Source organism: Triticum aestivum, chromosome 3D (assembly GCF_018294505.1).
Source record: "Triticum aestivum cultivar Chinese Spring chromosome 3D, IWGSC CS RefSeq v2.1, whole genome shotgun sequence".
Taxonomy (NCBI): Eukaryota; Viridiplantae; Streptophyta; class Magnoliopsida; order Poales; family Poaceae; genus Triticum; species Triticum aestivum.
This window is the reverse complement of record NC_057802.1, coordinates 425,608,419-425,624,166: the sequence shown is the minus strand read 5'-3', so window position 1 is coordinate 425,624,166 and position 15,748 is coordinate 425,608,419. Positions and strand designations below refer to the sequence as shown.

The 15,748-nt window shown below is 43.3% G+C and overlaps 1 protein-coding gene across 1 annotated transcript; it reads left to right on the top strand.

The window, feature by feature from the left end:
* The first annotated feature begins 8,942 nt into the window (after positions 1-8,942).
* LOC123076344 (uncharacterized) lies at positions 8,943-15,136 on the top strand. The gene is made up of 4 exons (XM_044498644.1): positions 8,943-9,059; positions 11,691-12,483; positions 12,968-13,104; positions 14,803-15,136. Exons 1-3 carry the CDS (start codon positions 8,943-8,945, stop codon positions 13,087-13,089), a joined length of 1,032 nt encoding a protein of 343 aa, XP_044354579.1. The 3' UTR covers positions 13,090-13,104; positions 14,803-15,136.
* The last annotated feature ends 612 nt before the right edge of the window (positions 15,137-15,748 follow it).

The following is a 15,748-nucleotide window of genomic DNA, read 5'->3' as shown; positions in this document are numbered from 1 at the left end:
CATACCTTTGACTGGCCACAAGCACTTTTATCACCAGGTTTTTTTTCTTCGTTTTGTTCTTCCTGCTGACAGATCTGAGATCTGGGTTTAATTTGAGGATCATTCATTTTTGCTAACAGATCTGAGATCTCTCTATGGAAGAGAGAGAACTAAACCCTGGCGATTGGAGGAGAAGTACGCACAGAGAGAGAATCGTCAGCCCAAATTGATCAAAATTATCAGAAGACAGGAGGAGATCTGAGGTTTGTTTTCCCCTACCATGGTGGCGGCTGGGTGGGAGGCGAGGAAGGAAGCAGAGTCGGAAGGAGGAAGACCTAGTGAGCTGTCACCTGTCAGTTATTTGGGTCTTTAGCTTAGCGGGTTCTGGCCCGTTTACTTCTCTGGGCTAAAGGCAGAAAAAGAAACAGAAAGCCCTCAACTTGCTGTTTTAGTTGGGCTGATTGACTGACCACAAACTCTGGTCAGTCAATTTTCTTCTGGGTTGTTGCGTTGTCCAGATTGTGCGGAATTTGTACCAATCGACTGACCCCTTTCTTGTGTCAGTCGATTGATCTGTAGCCACTCCCTTGATCATTTGTATGGAGGGGAGAGGAGAGGAGAGGATAGGAGCATCGAGTCTGATGTTCTGGAAAACCAGGGCATACGTACCAAATGTTTGAAGGATTTCAAGTGGCAAAAAAAGGAGCGTCTGAGAGTAGTTACGTACTAGGTCCGATTGTTGCAGTAAAACTAACCAAGAGCTACCAACATGCAAGGGAGTACCAAGATGCCCTTTAAATTCGATGAGTTTTAAGTTTGTCCTAATTTCTAAGTCAATCTTCATTGGATTTTAAGGCTTTGTCTACGACAAATCTAGTGGTGACATAATTAAGTCATATCTAAAATGATATCATCTATTTGTTGAGCGGGACATTTTGTTGGTTGGGTTGTTTATTGAGTTATTGCTTTGCTAAAAAAATTACGATGTTCATTATTTTTCTTTGTATTTATTGCATTGTGATATACACATAAGTGACAAAAAGAAAACCAGAAAGAAAAATCTCATTGGCAACAAAAAAAGATAACAAGTTGGGGTAGCTCAAAGTTGAAACCCATAAAACCAAGCCATGGTTCTATTATGTGGATAGCAAATTTTCACGCACCAGAGTCCATGGTTAAATCTTCGGTGATATTCCAATCTTATATCTCTCTTTACATATCGGGGTAGCTAATTTTCAAAGGAGGCGCCCGTTGGAACAGCGGTCTCTCTGTGTCCCCGTGTGGGCCCTATCGGTCAGTCTGACGTGACGCCCACATCCGGGCATCTCTATAAGCGCCCCATATATGTGCCGGGTATTAGGAGTGCCGGTCACTCCGGATGTTTGGGCCGGCTATGATGGCCGACTATGAGGACCCGGTTGGTGGCCAAAAAACACCCGGGCACTAACCGGCAGCCTGCCCGGGCGTTTGGGACGAGTATGGCGTGTCCGGTTATAGATGCTCTTACTATCTAGTTTCGCTGCGAATAATCCTACACACGGGCTAACGACGGGCGTTTTATGGGGTGCCTTAACACTAATTAACCTCTTCCCCTGATTTTCAGGGGTAGGGCCCTTCCTCTCCCTAACCCAATCAAATTCTTCCACATGTGCCAGCCCGTAAACCCTGTAAAAATTTGCCCGCGAGTGTAGCATCGCCCGTTTCACTGCAATCAAATACTAGGAAAGCAAGCATCCCATCAAAAAAAAAGGAAAGCAACCACATCCCAGCAAAAAAACATAAAAAAATAATGCCCACACGTGTGGCACATCTGCACTTCGGCCACACGTTTTGATCTCCGTCTGTTATGTTTTGAATGAATCTTGAAGGAATTTGTTAGAATTTCAGTGCCATGTAGGCATAGCGTGTTGTGTGGGAATTAGAGCGCTCGCCCACACGACCCGTGGTGCGCGGTTGCCAGCTGCGCCGTGTGGGCGAACCAGTTCCCGCCCACATAGTCACCACCCAGTCCACGCGCGTGTGGATGAACTACACTTCGCCCACACGACGCTCGTACAGTGATAGATGGCAACTTCAGTTGCGCGTACGTGGCAACTAGGTAAACACACATGGCAACTACGATTAACTAGGAGAATGTCCGTGCATTGCTACGGGCAGAAGTCAAATGTCCGTGCGTTATCACGCAATAATAATAAAATAGGCACATGGATCAATTATTCTTTTAATTCGAAAATATGTGTTAAGAATGGTGGCATCTCTTTTCCATCATACAACTACAAATACAAACTCTCTTTCACTTCTTTACTTCTCGGCGGTCTTGGTGTCTTCTTAAAGAGCAAATCACTTGTCAACAAAAAAATTATAATTGAATATATACCATCCATAATTAAATAGCATTAGTATCACTCAACCTCACGCGTCCATCATGTTACTATTAGAAGGTACATAAAGCTTGACAATTCCTTAATGCACCTCTTAATTTCAGCAATAATAGCAGAGATCCAATTCCTGAGATTGTTCTTTATCAATAGCATGGCCGGTCCATAGCAACAATCAGTCTGGAAAAGAACATTGCAAATTGTTGAAGTCCATGCCAAATATTAGGCCTGAGCTGTTAACCGCGGCTATCTTTTCAACCGACAGCACATCTCCCTTGGTAAGTATATAGTGCAGCAAGGCTTGTAGTGCACTTATACTAACAAATGTTTTAAACAAACTGAGAAATTTTCTTAGATAGGCACACCATGAACTGATAATATCATGAAAATCAAGTACCTTTTGAAACCCAACTCGAAAAACAAAAAATATTATCGACAATGGTAACTTAACAAATTTGAAATCCAACTAATGTTGTGTACTATCAGAGTCGCGGGTTTTTTCTCGAATTATGTTATGGATTTGACTTGACACGAGTGTTGCATGTTGCAAATATGACATATCTCATCTTTGTTGTATATTTTTTAGATTTACATTTCAATAATATTTAAGAATGCCGACCATATTTACCAGATGTTTTTTAAAACATTTAAGGATGCCAACAAACGGACCATGTGCACTAGATGTTCTCCGGTTGGATGTCCCCTCTCTCTAGCATCTTTCCTTGTTGGACTGAATCACTATTAATTTCACGTTCTGCGTTGGATCTTAGTTAGTCATCCACGCTCCATCTCTGTTCTGGAAAAAGCAGCTAAAGCTTTTGGTAAGTACCCGGTAGACTCCTCTGACTACCATCTAATTGAAAAGTTCCTCCTCCCTATAAAGTAACAAGGTTAATTAGAAACAAAGAATAACCAACAAACAATCGATGCAACCTTCAGTAATAAGTAGATTGTATATACAGTAGAAAAGGTTCCATTGATCTTGAATCAAGATTTCTTTTTTACAATGCCATGAACCTGGTGCCAACGCCGTACTCGCAGCGGCCGATGAGGCTTTGGCCGCTGCTTGCACCACGCATGAGCATGGCACTCCACCGCTAGCGCAGCACCAACCACACACGGCGTCGCGAGCAGTCGAGACGGTGGTTCTTTGCAGAGCGAGCAGTCGAGGCGATGGATCTTTGCATAGTGCTGCTTCTAGGTGTGCAGTTCATCTAGTAAATTAACCACAGCGTACAAATTATCACTGAGCAACATATAAAAAACACCAGCTCAATGAAGAGCTAGACTGCACCAAACAACTGGTGCATTTCCATTATGAAATAACGAAGCAGAGTCGAGCTTCCAGGAACTGAAAGTCTGAATTCTGAAGCTATCTAGCCACTGCACCCATGTCTGGCTCATATTATAAATCGTTACTATCATATGAATCACATGTCCAAACAATGTAGTGTGCAGTATGATTGTTCTTGATGGTCTGGGTTGACCGCATAAGAAAAGATGCCAACGTTTCTAAAGCTAGGGGATTTATATATAGTTAGTACCTTTCTTACCGGCGCAGTTGTTGTGGTTGTGGTCACGGCAGTAGGCGTCGAGGTCTTCATAGCGCCACCGTTCCCCCTCCGCGTCTCCATCAAGTTCGGAGGCAGTGCAGGGGGCAACGGACCCTGTCACTGGCCTTCGGGTCCATCAGATTTCACGCCGTCCATAGTGGCCAACCTCGACCCGGACTTCGCCTTATTCGGTTGCGCGATGGCATGCCACGCTCTCCCTCAGAAACATCGCGACGACCACCGTCGACCCTGCCTAGCCTGCTGACATTGTCAGAATCACTCTCCCATGCAGCCCGCCCTCGTCGACCGCCTCTCCCACTACCTGCTCCACAACTACACGGCGCCCGCAGCCAGCCGTTCGTCGTCACCGCACCACCGCCCTGAGGCTCGACCGCTTGATTTCAACCCTGCCCTTGGAATGCATCTAATCATCCGGCCACCGACGCTTGAATGGGCCATCATTAATCAAGCAAGTTAATTGTGCATGCCTTGCAACGGGGGCATAGTAGTTCAACATGAATCAGCACGCAAACCAGGTTATCTCCTTCGAACATGGACACGAGGGGAAGAGGAATCGGGAAAGCTCCGCCGGAACTCACCTGTAAAGACTATCCCATATAATCAGCTTGATTCCAACAACACCCTTAAATATCAACCACTTTATTTTAATCTCCTATATCTTATAATTTTATGGAATTCTGTGCAGCCAATCCTGTAAGCAACTCCAATTGGATCTTCGCTATCGCCTCTTTTCTTATAGTATTGTATTCTTAGTACGCACTTACTTAGAGTAATTGCAAGATAACTCTCCATGGCAAATGGAAAAGAAACTTATTATAAAGAGTGCTAGGGAAAATGCCAAACGGAGACCGAGCTCCATGGAGGCCTTTATTTGAAAACTTCAAAATTCAAACTTTTTCAGTTTCAAAAAATCTGAGAATAAATACACATATACTTAGATACATAATGTATATGTGTGCAAATTTTTAGGTCAAAATACAATAAAATGTGAGCTACATAAAAAAGACAAATCTGAGCCTTTTTAGCATATGTACTGTTCATCTTTAAAGTCCATGATTTTGTTTTTTTTTTGTGCAGCTCGCAATTCAAGGTATTTCATCCTGAAATTTTTCACACATACACATTACATCCTTGCATACATGTGTAATTTTTTTCAGATTTTTTTAAACTGAAATTTATGAATTTTAAATTTTTCAAAATAAAGGGCTCCATGGAGCTCGGTCTCCAAAATGCCCTATTCGAGTGCTACGCTATACTAAAACCGTTATGTAGCATCACAATTTACTTTTTCTGAACACATGGCATCTGATAGAACCTGTGAAAAAGATCTTTCCATGGCTGGTTGTACACAACTTATATTCTGAACATATACTGTCAACCCCATTAAGTTAAAGTTTTGTGATCCATGTAATGTTTGGGCACATATATAAGGTGCAAATTAGGCTGCGAAAGCAGAATCGACCGTACTTAGTAAATCAACCGTACTTTACAGAATATTACCTTTTGTTATGACAGGCAAAAAAGTCGTATTTAAGGCACAAATCAAGCTACAAGCTGGCATTTGGATTGGTCTGAATTTACCGTACTTTAGAGAATATTACCTTTTGTTATAACAGGCAAAAAAGTCGATAGCCCTTACATTATCACAGCTTGTAGAATGCTTGTTCTGCTTGTCAAAATGGCCACGTAGAATGCTTGTTCTGCTTGTCAAGGCTCAGCGACATCTTTTGCGGAACATTGTACTGGAAAAGATTGTTGAGTCAATCAAGTCCTCCTGTCCATAAAGCATGTATCTCTGGTAAACACCAACATCAATATTTTGTTATTTTTTTCTTTCTATAAAGCATTGTAACAAACACACATGTCAAGCAGGTTAAAAGCTATCCATTGTCCCTTGTCCCCATTTCTTAAACTCCTCACACGCTACTTGCTCCATTCTCCCCGTGGCCACGCAACCATGCCTAGCTGTGACCATGAAAATCAATCAATCATTAAAATTCATGATCTGACTATACAATTGACAAGATAAATGAAATCCATGTCAACTAAAATATAATTAAAAAACACGTCGTTTGTGCTCTGTAGCAGTGATACATTATCATACGAGCCAGGTTAGAGTACTCGTATCATGAATAAAGAAGGCACACAACATCTGGCATTATCACAAAATCATACTTGCACACATTACCACCAGTAGCAAGATAAACGAGGTGGATATCAGCTTTTAAAGCATGATTAGGAATCAAGGCAAACTCTATTTTCAGGGTTAGAAAGAAAAAGACCAAGTGCAAAAATTGGATCAGATAAGAAGCTTACCAGGGCATGATGCCATTGGGTTGGATGTCATGCACGGGCCAATAGATCTCCGTCCCTATCTCTTACGAAGCTCTCCCTACGACCCACTTCAGAGCAGCCGGTCGTGCTTCTTTCCAACCCAACTTCTGCATCGCCGCAGATCAGCCAAAGGAGCTGCTGCCTGCAGTCAAGCTCACCTTCCGCGCCGCTACAGATCAGCTAGTCACGCTACTGCCGACAAACATAAATATCAAGTTTTTCTTACTTGAGCAAACTCAATAAGGGCAAGCATGTGGAGTGTACATGATCCGAGAGAGACTCACTCGAGCAACATAAATGAAAAAGGAAAAGTACCAACGTTTTGAGAAAATGAATTCAGTTAGTCATACAAGAATATGTTCAGAAGATAAAAATTATTTAGACACACCTCACACAAATTCTCTCAAATAAATTCTCCATGACATCTTCCGGAACCTACCTGTTCAGAAAAACAAAGTAAGAGAGCAGACATATGCAGCACAATTACCATCTCGGAACTTGTGGTGTGAAACCATCAAAGTACAAAAAAGATATATGAATATACTGTTTCCTTATTTATTTAATTTTATTCCATATTACAGTTGAAATGTTTATAAAGTAAATATTCTTGGGTAGCATTTCTTTCTCATCTTGTCTGCACAATAAACAGATTAAGGCTTAATATTATTACTGAGCTCAGAGATCGATCAACAAGTCGTATGCTCTAATTTACAAAAGAACTATGTGCATTTACTTACTGGAGGAAGAAACCAAGGTCAAAAGGCAAAATGGCAGTCTTCATATCGTGCGTCAAGCATAACTACATTGCCTTATGAACTGAAGTAAAAATTAGAATTAACAAGCAACAGTACTAACAACCAACAATGACGAGACTATTGCTCTTGCACAAATGTTTATCCCAACAAAGGATCGCGAACTCGCTACATACACTAACTGAGGCTCATTCCCTTTGCTTGAGGCATTGTCTTAGGAACAACTTGAGAGTAGGTCGATTGAAACTTAGAAGAAACGGAGATACACATGTTAACTAATAGACTGACATTTGTCACTTTGTGATTGAAATTAACTATGAATAAGGACTCTGGAACATGAACATACAGTTGTGTGGTCGAAGTGCGAGGAACATTGTTGCTGGCAGAAGAGAAATCATGAAAATCAGCGCAAATATGCTCAGGGTGATTTCGATGGGCACTCACTTGCTACAGTGGGCGCGCCATTTAGCTGCCACAATATTGAATTTGCTATTTTTCTCAAAATAGAACTTTGCGAATAGTACAACACTATAGAATCAACAGTAGCTCAACAACATTATTGATGCATGTGCATCTATTAATTAGACCAATAATGCTTCCACAAAGAATAATTAATCTTTACAACCCTTTCATTTGTGGTCATTTTACCAGGATAATAGTAATTCTAAAACATACAAATACAAGTTTTATGTACAAAATTAATTAACTAAATGATTCAAACAAGCACTGGTATTCCTAATTACATTAATCTCATGGAAAATGGTACAAGGAAAACTTTAGATAATTAGATATGGCAAATAAACTTTCAATGAAGTTGTAGGAAAAATAAGCTACTGCAGTTAATTTCAACATCAGTGAATCAACTATAGGCATACTGGCTCCATCCTTTTAATTGCTATTAATTCACAGTAAAGCTTGCAATACTGAGAAAAAAAGCAAGTAAGCAACCACCTTAATGTGTTAGTACGACATCAATCCGGCGCTTAGAAGCTTGCATACTGCGATAAAAAAAGTCAGAGAGCATGTTGTAGGTACAAGAAGCAAGCAAATAGCCAGCTTAATTAATTAGTAGGACCTCGATCGCTTAGACTAATTCAATTGCAGCTGGAAGACACAAGACCAACCCACATGATTAACTAACTGTATTACATGCTCAGAGTCAAATTAGAGAGATGGCACGTCTTGGGATGAAATCTAGTTGGTGAACAAAAATTATGGTGACATTCTGCCATGCCCAGAGTCGTAATTCATAGGTAGGTGGCGATCTAAACAGGAAGAAAAAGACCATGACATTTTTTGTACCAGTGCAATAACACCGCATAAGCAAGTTTTCATAAAATTGCAACACGAACTGACTTTTTTTTTCAAACACACCTATCATTGGGTTTGCAGAAACACCAGGTCCCTGGGTAGCAAGCTTGCTACAGTATGGTCTCTCCAAATGTTCACCTCCGGCTGCGACGGAAGTATGCTTCAAGGCAACAAGAGAGTGATGGATTTATGTGGAGGGCATCAAAAATATGGAGTAGAAGTTGTATTACCCTAAGAGCCAGCATTGGGGCAGAGAAATTAAACCTTAGATCCAGCAAGGAAGCTTTAGTATTTAGATCACATGATCGGAATATGCATTCGGCCTCCTCCTGGGGCGTAGGATGTGCAGCTTCAGCAAGTAATATATTTCCAGGTACCTTCAAGTGGTGTTTAGCTAGCAAAAAACTTCAGAGAATATTAACTTTCAGAACCAGATAAACTCTGTAACAATCAGTCAAAGAACGGTGGTTTCCGCTAGTTCCAGAAAAGAAGAGGACAGGTTCCAGATGATTGGATATGTTGTGCTTGGTCAATATAATTTTAGTAAATATCAGACCATATACCTTCATAGTTCTGGTTGACAAGAATCTTTAGATGCCCAACCTTCAGTCAAGATGGCAATAGCATCATCTTCTCTCACCTACAGGCTACAGTCCTCTTCTACTCTTGTTCCTCCTGGCCTACTCGTGCAGCGCATCGCCCAGCGGTCAACCCTCCTGTCCACCTGTAAAGTGGGTTGGTCCGGTGTTCCCATACTGACAATGCCCAAACATGACAAATTTTTGCATGATATTCAGATTGCATCACCGGACAGGAAACAATGGTCCTGGAAATTAATCAAAGCACCAACATCTCGCCATTAATCTATGGACGATGTCGTTCTCCCAATCGGAATCCTCGGGGTCCCAAATGCTAAATGGTTCAAACTATTTAAGAGAACCGCACCAGTCAATCGAACATGAAACAATGGGGATATGAACCAAATACTGTGTGTGAACATTTTGTAAACCTTTGTATCCATTGAAGCTTCAGGGATATCTCATCGGCTATGTCGCATGCCAGGAAAAGGGCCAAAAGTACCCCTTGGTTTAGAGGAACAGGGTTCGCTCCACACAACCCTTCCAAATCAACCTGGCCGAATGGGCATTTGGAGTATCAGGCACAATTATACATATGATAATTAAAACTGTGAATGACTTGATAAAACTGAGACTTTTTAAACCTTGAAGGGTTGAAAGCCAAGCTCATTTATACATATATAAATAACAAATAACTTTGAAGGCATACATGTAACTGTGTTCTACGTGTACAGAAATAATTCTCTCGTAAGGTTGTACCATATATAACATAAATTTTAGTCACTTCGTTCAGTTATGCAGAGATGGCGTTCTCATTTCCAACTCCTAGTGGAGACAGAAAAAACAACTTTCTTTGGTTCTCCAAGTAGTTTGATTGGTAAAAAAACACATGGCATCAGGCTCCTGTAGGTTCAGCGATGGATGGTTCAAAACTGCAAACAACACACTCAAGTGATTGTTAGAAAAAACAAGCAACACAAATAGAAGTTCCCTCGGTTAGCAATATATAGTGTACCACTTAAAAAGAAATTTGGATGCTTAACTGAATTTTGTCTATGCTTCAGTTTTAGAAGCCTAATTGGTGCTAGGCAGTTGAGAAGCTTACCCCAACTGTTGCCTGGGATTTAGCACTATAAGATGGTAATACAAATATTCATTCTACTCTAATGCGAAAAAGATCAATAATATTGGAACAGATGCACAAAGATAAAATAGCACCTACAGACTCACCTGTATGCTATGGATCTTCCACCTCGCAGACTCTGTCGACCTGCTTAGTGCACGGCAACGGCGCTGCTTCTTCTGTTGCATCCGGTCTTGGGCTCCATGACGTCTCCTCCTCCCAACAACTCCCCTCTCCCAAGCTCCACCAGGAGATCCTTCTTCGCCTGGCGCGTCATCGAGCACCCAGCCGAGGCATCTCAACCCCAGTTTCTCCACTCCCCCAACTAATGCACCCAATCACCCCCTTGACGAGTGCCCCTCACCCACCGGCCTCCATCGCCTCCAGTGAGAAGCTCCGACAGCGAGCTGCTGAACGACGATCTGGCACCCACCTTCTGCCAGGCTGCTGCTACTCCGCCGCCGTAGAGGCTCTACGGCGACTACCCCGGAAAGATCTGGCCACAGCGACCACCGGAGTGGCAAGGCCTGGCCCTCTCTCCACCAGATCGGGTCGGGGAGGGGGAGCTCCTGGCCTTGGACGAAGGGAGGAGGGAGTCCGAGACCCACCTAGGCCAGGCGCGTGGGCGCCGCCCTGCTGTACATGGCTGCTTGGGGAGGGGGTGGTGGTGGCCGGCTGGGGAGGGAGGTCGTGGTGGCCAGCTCCTCTCGAACCTCGGCGGCGGCGGCTCCTCTCGGATCTCGGCGGCGGCGTAGGGCTCCACTATGGCGGCTGGGGCGTGGTTCTCGTCCTCGTAGCGAGACGATCGGGGGCAGCTCGGATCGTCAGATATTTTTTTTCGCGAGGAGGCCTCGCTCCCGGTTCGTGCGAGGGGGCCTCGATTTTTTTCATTGGTTTCTTTTCGTAGGTTGAGGGAGGACGAAAATAAACCAGTAGAGGTGGAACGAAAAAACCTGAAACTATCAACTGCTTCATTAGAAGCGAAGATCATACATGACAAGTATGGTTGGACCACACGTGGCAACTAATTAATCACACATGGCAACTATTGTTTGACCACATAGTGCAAGTAGTTAATCACACATGACAACTATCGTTTGATTACACGCGGCAACTACCGTTAATTAGACATGACAATTATAGTTAACCAAAATAGATAAGTTGTCATACTTTTACAACTACATTTGCCATCCCGGGTGACTAAAGTTGCCATCCCCGAGATAACAAAAGTGTCATTCTGCGGGTGCGCCAGGACATGTGGGCAGATTTGCTTTATGCCACACATGTGGAGTGAGAATAAGTAATAGTTATTTGACGTATGGCACCAAGTAGTTACGCCCACACGTATGAGTTGTCTTCTGCTTACGTTACACACGGCATGTAGATGGACGCTTAATATGCCACACGTGTGACAGTTATCGGGGTAAAAAAAAGCAAGCACAGTTTTCATCAGACCTGACTTTAGCTGTCGATGCAACACATCGCACAGTGGGCAGCCGTTGTCCCATCCGCACCGTATTCCATGGCAAAGGAAAGTGCGTAACGATCACGCAGCGAGCCTGTACTGGTGTACTATTCCCCAGCGTCTCCTCCACCGGGCTCACTGCCATGGCCACCGCGCGCGCAGCTCACGCGTTAACAGCGCTCACCTGCGCGCTTAGCTCCTTAGCCATCCTCGCCGCCATCCACCTGGTCCTTTGCAGCTGCGTGTCCCGACCAGCTACGCAGTGGTCGACTGCGCCACGCCGCCGACTTCCTCGGACGACAGCGCTGCTGCCTTCCGCGACAGCCTCCTGCCACTCCTGGCCGCGCTACCCGCAGCCGCCGCGCCGACGGGGTTCGCGACCCTTCAGTCCGGCGGCGGGGCATTCGCCCGCGGCTTCTGCCTGGGCGCCTCCGCGCCGAGAGAGTGCCTCGCGTGCCTCGCCGCGGCCGCCAAGAACCTCACCGGCTGCGGCGCCAGCAGGCGCGCCGGCGTGTGGAGGGCCGAGGGCTGCTTCCTGTCCTACGCCGACGACAATACCTCCTCTGCGTACGAGGAATCTTTCCTCCAGGTCGTCTACTCCGGCGAGGAAGTCTTACCCCCCGACATCTCCTGTGAGGACAGTTCCGACCCCGGCTGCTTCGAGCCGCGGAGGCTCGTCGCGCTCGCGGAGTCCCTGGCGCGGCGCGGCGCAGCCAACAGCTCGGGCGCGCGCGTCGTCGCCGACGCGGCCGCGCTCTCGATCAACGCCACTGTGAAGACCGCGGTGACGTTGCGGGCGCAGTGCGCGAGGGACCGCGCGGCGGCGGAGTGCGCCCGGTGCCTGGGGTACTTGGCGCGAGTGTTGGAGGCGTGCACCTGGTGGCTTGACGGCGAGTATGCTTATGTGGCCGCCGACGTGGTCGGCTACAACTGCTTCCTGCGGATCGAGGCTTCAGTTCCTAAGGGTCGGCGCCTGGCGAAATATATGAGTGAGTAGTCCTTCCTCTTCCCGACTCATGGAAGTTCAAATGGGGGGAAATCTGAAAGGAGAAATCAAAATTAGGAACGGACGCCATCATGAATGAATAACTTTATATTGCATCTGTGCGTATGATGATCGACATGCAGAGGCAGAGCTGCCGGTGCCTCCAAGCATGTGTGCTATGCGTGCAAGCTTCCGGTCTTTTTACTTCGCGTATTAGATTTGTTTCAAATCAAACATTGCAAAGTTTGATCAAATTCATATTAAAATATCAACATCTACAATACCAAATATATATAGTATGAAACTACACTTCATAACTAATCTAACAATATTGATTTGGCGTTGTAAATGTTGATACCTTTTTGTATAAGTTTGATCAAAGTTGAGACACATTGACTTCGGACAAAACTTATATGCAGATTAAAAAGGAGCGGAGGGAGTACTAATTAACTGAGTCCTAATTAAGTGCTTCTCATCAATGGCTGCAGAGGATTCTGTCAAGATAACCTTGTGCGTCACCACACTGCTCGCACTGGTTTTTACCGCTCTCACCGCGGCAATCGCGTGCGTCGATGTGAGAAAGAACCGCCCAGTGGCGGCGGGAATGTAGCAGCAGCAGGTGGAGGTGCGTTTCCGTCCCTCAGCTACGTTGTGCCTGACTGTCAATCAGCGTGTCATTTGATTTTATTTTTTGGGACAGTCTCTACATTTGAAACCCTTCCTTCGAAGATGAAGGAACAGGACTCGACGTGTCATTTGATGATTGAAACCCTTCATTCGAAGATGAAGGAACAGTACTTGAAAATTCTAGGCAGATCCTCAGAGTTTGTTCAAGGCAGTGACAGTTTTATGTAATCCCTCTACTAGTAGTTCAGTGCTCCTATGCTTCAATGCCTAAAAAATCAATTTTAAATGATTCAAAAAATTCAGTAAAAATGTGAATGTTCACAAGACATGTGCCTACAACACCTACAAATTTCAGACCCACACTTGAAATATGCATTGAGAAACAAAAAACAAGAAATCTTGATATGAATAGGAACAAAAAAAAAGAGAAATCTTGATATGAATAGTTAGTACGTATCATTTTAGCTGTTATCTTATTGTGATACTATTCATGTTGAATCTATCTTTTTTGTTTCCTAATGTGTATTTTGAGTTTGGATCTGAATATTTTAGAGGTTATGGAAATCTGTCTTGTGAACATAAAAAAATCAGAATTTTCTTACACATTAGGGCATGGGATCACCCAAGTGTTGAGAGCACTGGATATTCTCCCACGCTAGGCGCTCATCTGGTAATGGTCATCAACTAGATGTAATACTGTAGGAATCCAAAATTAATCAAGTAATCGCGTGACAAACTAAAGACTGAAGCTTGCAAAGGCTAGATATCTAGGCAGCAGCACTATATACTTTAACCCGTATTTTATTTCTCTAGGATATACTCAGCGGAGATTGTAGTTAATTTGTGTCTAGTTGCAAACAGAACTGGACCGGTTTCAGTCATAATCAAGGTCAGTGTGGCGGCAACACACTGCTAGTAATGGCTGACATCCGGCAAAGTACAGCAAAGAAGATGGAAAGCTCACACTTGCAACATCTTATGGACAGTGTAGTATGTTGCCAAAAAACAATTTAAGTATAGTTAGAGTATACGGAGTATGTTTTAGTGCTATGTGCATCTGTTATGACGAAATAGGCACTGTCCATTGCGCGATTCCTGCAATTCTAGCTTTCATACATGTATTCTCGTCATTTAGAAGGATCCTCTACTTATCAGGTTATCAGGCTGCAGGAAGAGAAGTTCCATTGCTTTGTCGCTTAACTCTGAATATTTAACTACAGAACTCAGACTGCAAGAACGGATGCTAAAAAATTATTGTCTAAAATCATGATACATCTGAATTTTGAAGGTTAAATTTCCGTAACAAACAATGCCTGCCAATCAGATCAGCAAGCAGTTCCATAGGAAATATTTCTTTCAGAAAGATTGAATTCTAGCTTTCAGTAATATCTAAGGATGTGAGCATTGTATTATGTTCATAATCTATAGTAATGCCTGTTCGTACCTCCCTATATGTATGTAATGTCCGTATCTACATATGTAATGGCATTTCTTATTGTTTGTTGATCACTACTTGCTATTAAAACAGTAACTCATTTATGTTCAAAATTTACCTTTGTACACTTATGAATTCTTGATTTTGTAACAAGTTCAGATGTAAATAGTGTTGATACATGTACTGACTCTTGGCTGCATACAAGTTCAGATGTAAATAGTGTTGATACATGTACTGACTCTTGGCTGCATGCAATTTCAGATTAGACAAGCTAGGAGCATCCTTCCGGATCCGTTGCTGTTGTGCCACTCATCTCCCCACTGCCTTGTTCCTCCCCAACCTGATGTCTTCCCAAAGCCGAATTGATCATCCATTTCGACGTGAATGCAGCAAATAACGATCCCGTTTTCATGTACCATCAAAGTATTTTGAATGTACCGTAGCTTGGTATTAATTTAGAGTTTAAATATGATGTACTACCAGTATTACTTTGGATGAACTACTAGTTATTCCTGAATGTGCCATGAACGCACTTACTAATTTCTGAATTTGTAATATTATGTTCTCGGTGATTTCCGTGATTTATTTTATTTTACATGGTCTTTGTCATGATTTATTTTATTTTCTGGTATGTGTTTTTCTGATTAATTTTATTTCTCAAGTAGGAGTATATATTAGTTCAAGATTTTTTTTCATTTTTCAAAATGACACACAAGCATTCAAATTGGGCGAAATGCTTCTCTTCTACAACTCCAAATCAACGCTGCAAGTTGCGGCTCTAGTCTGGGCTGGAGATCTACCATATTTAGTGGCCACAAATTCGGGTTCAACCTGAATGATGAATTGGTTTTGTGGGTTGGATTGGTTTGAGTGCAGAGAAATTTCATGTGGCTAGGGCCGGACAGGGGTGTTGATGTTTTTAGTTATGGATTGGTGTCGGTATGGGGCAGGTCTCAAACCATTCATAGGTTGACTCCCCAATTTACCTTTCACTTACCTTGCTGCGGGCACATTAAACGTTTCAGGTTGCGTTGGTCTCTTTGAGATTCCAATGCACATTTGAGATTCCAAAGGGTACATCCTTACAATTACTAAGAACATCTCTAACAGACCCCTTATATCGCGATGAACTACAAAATAACTATCAGTTTACAGTTTTGGGCAGAAAAAACAGCCTGAACTGACACCTTAAACGCCCACGACCCTT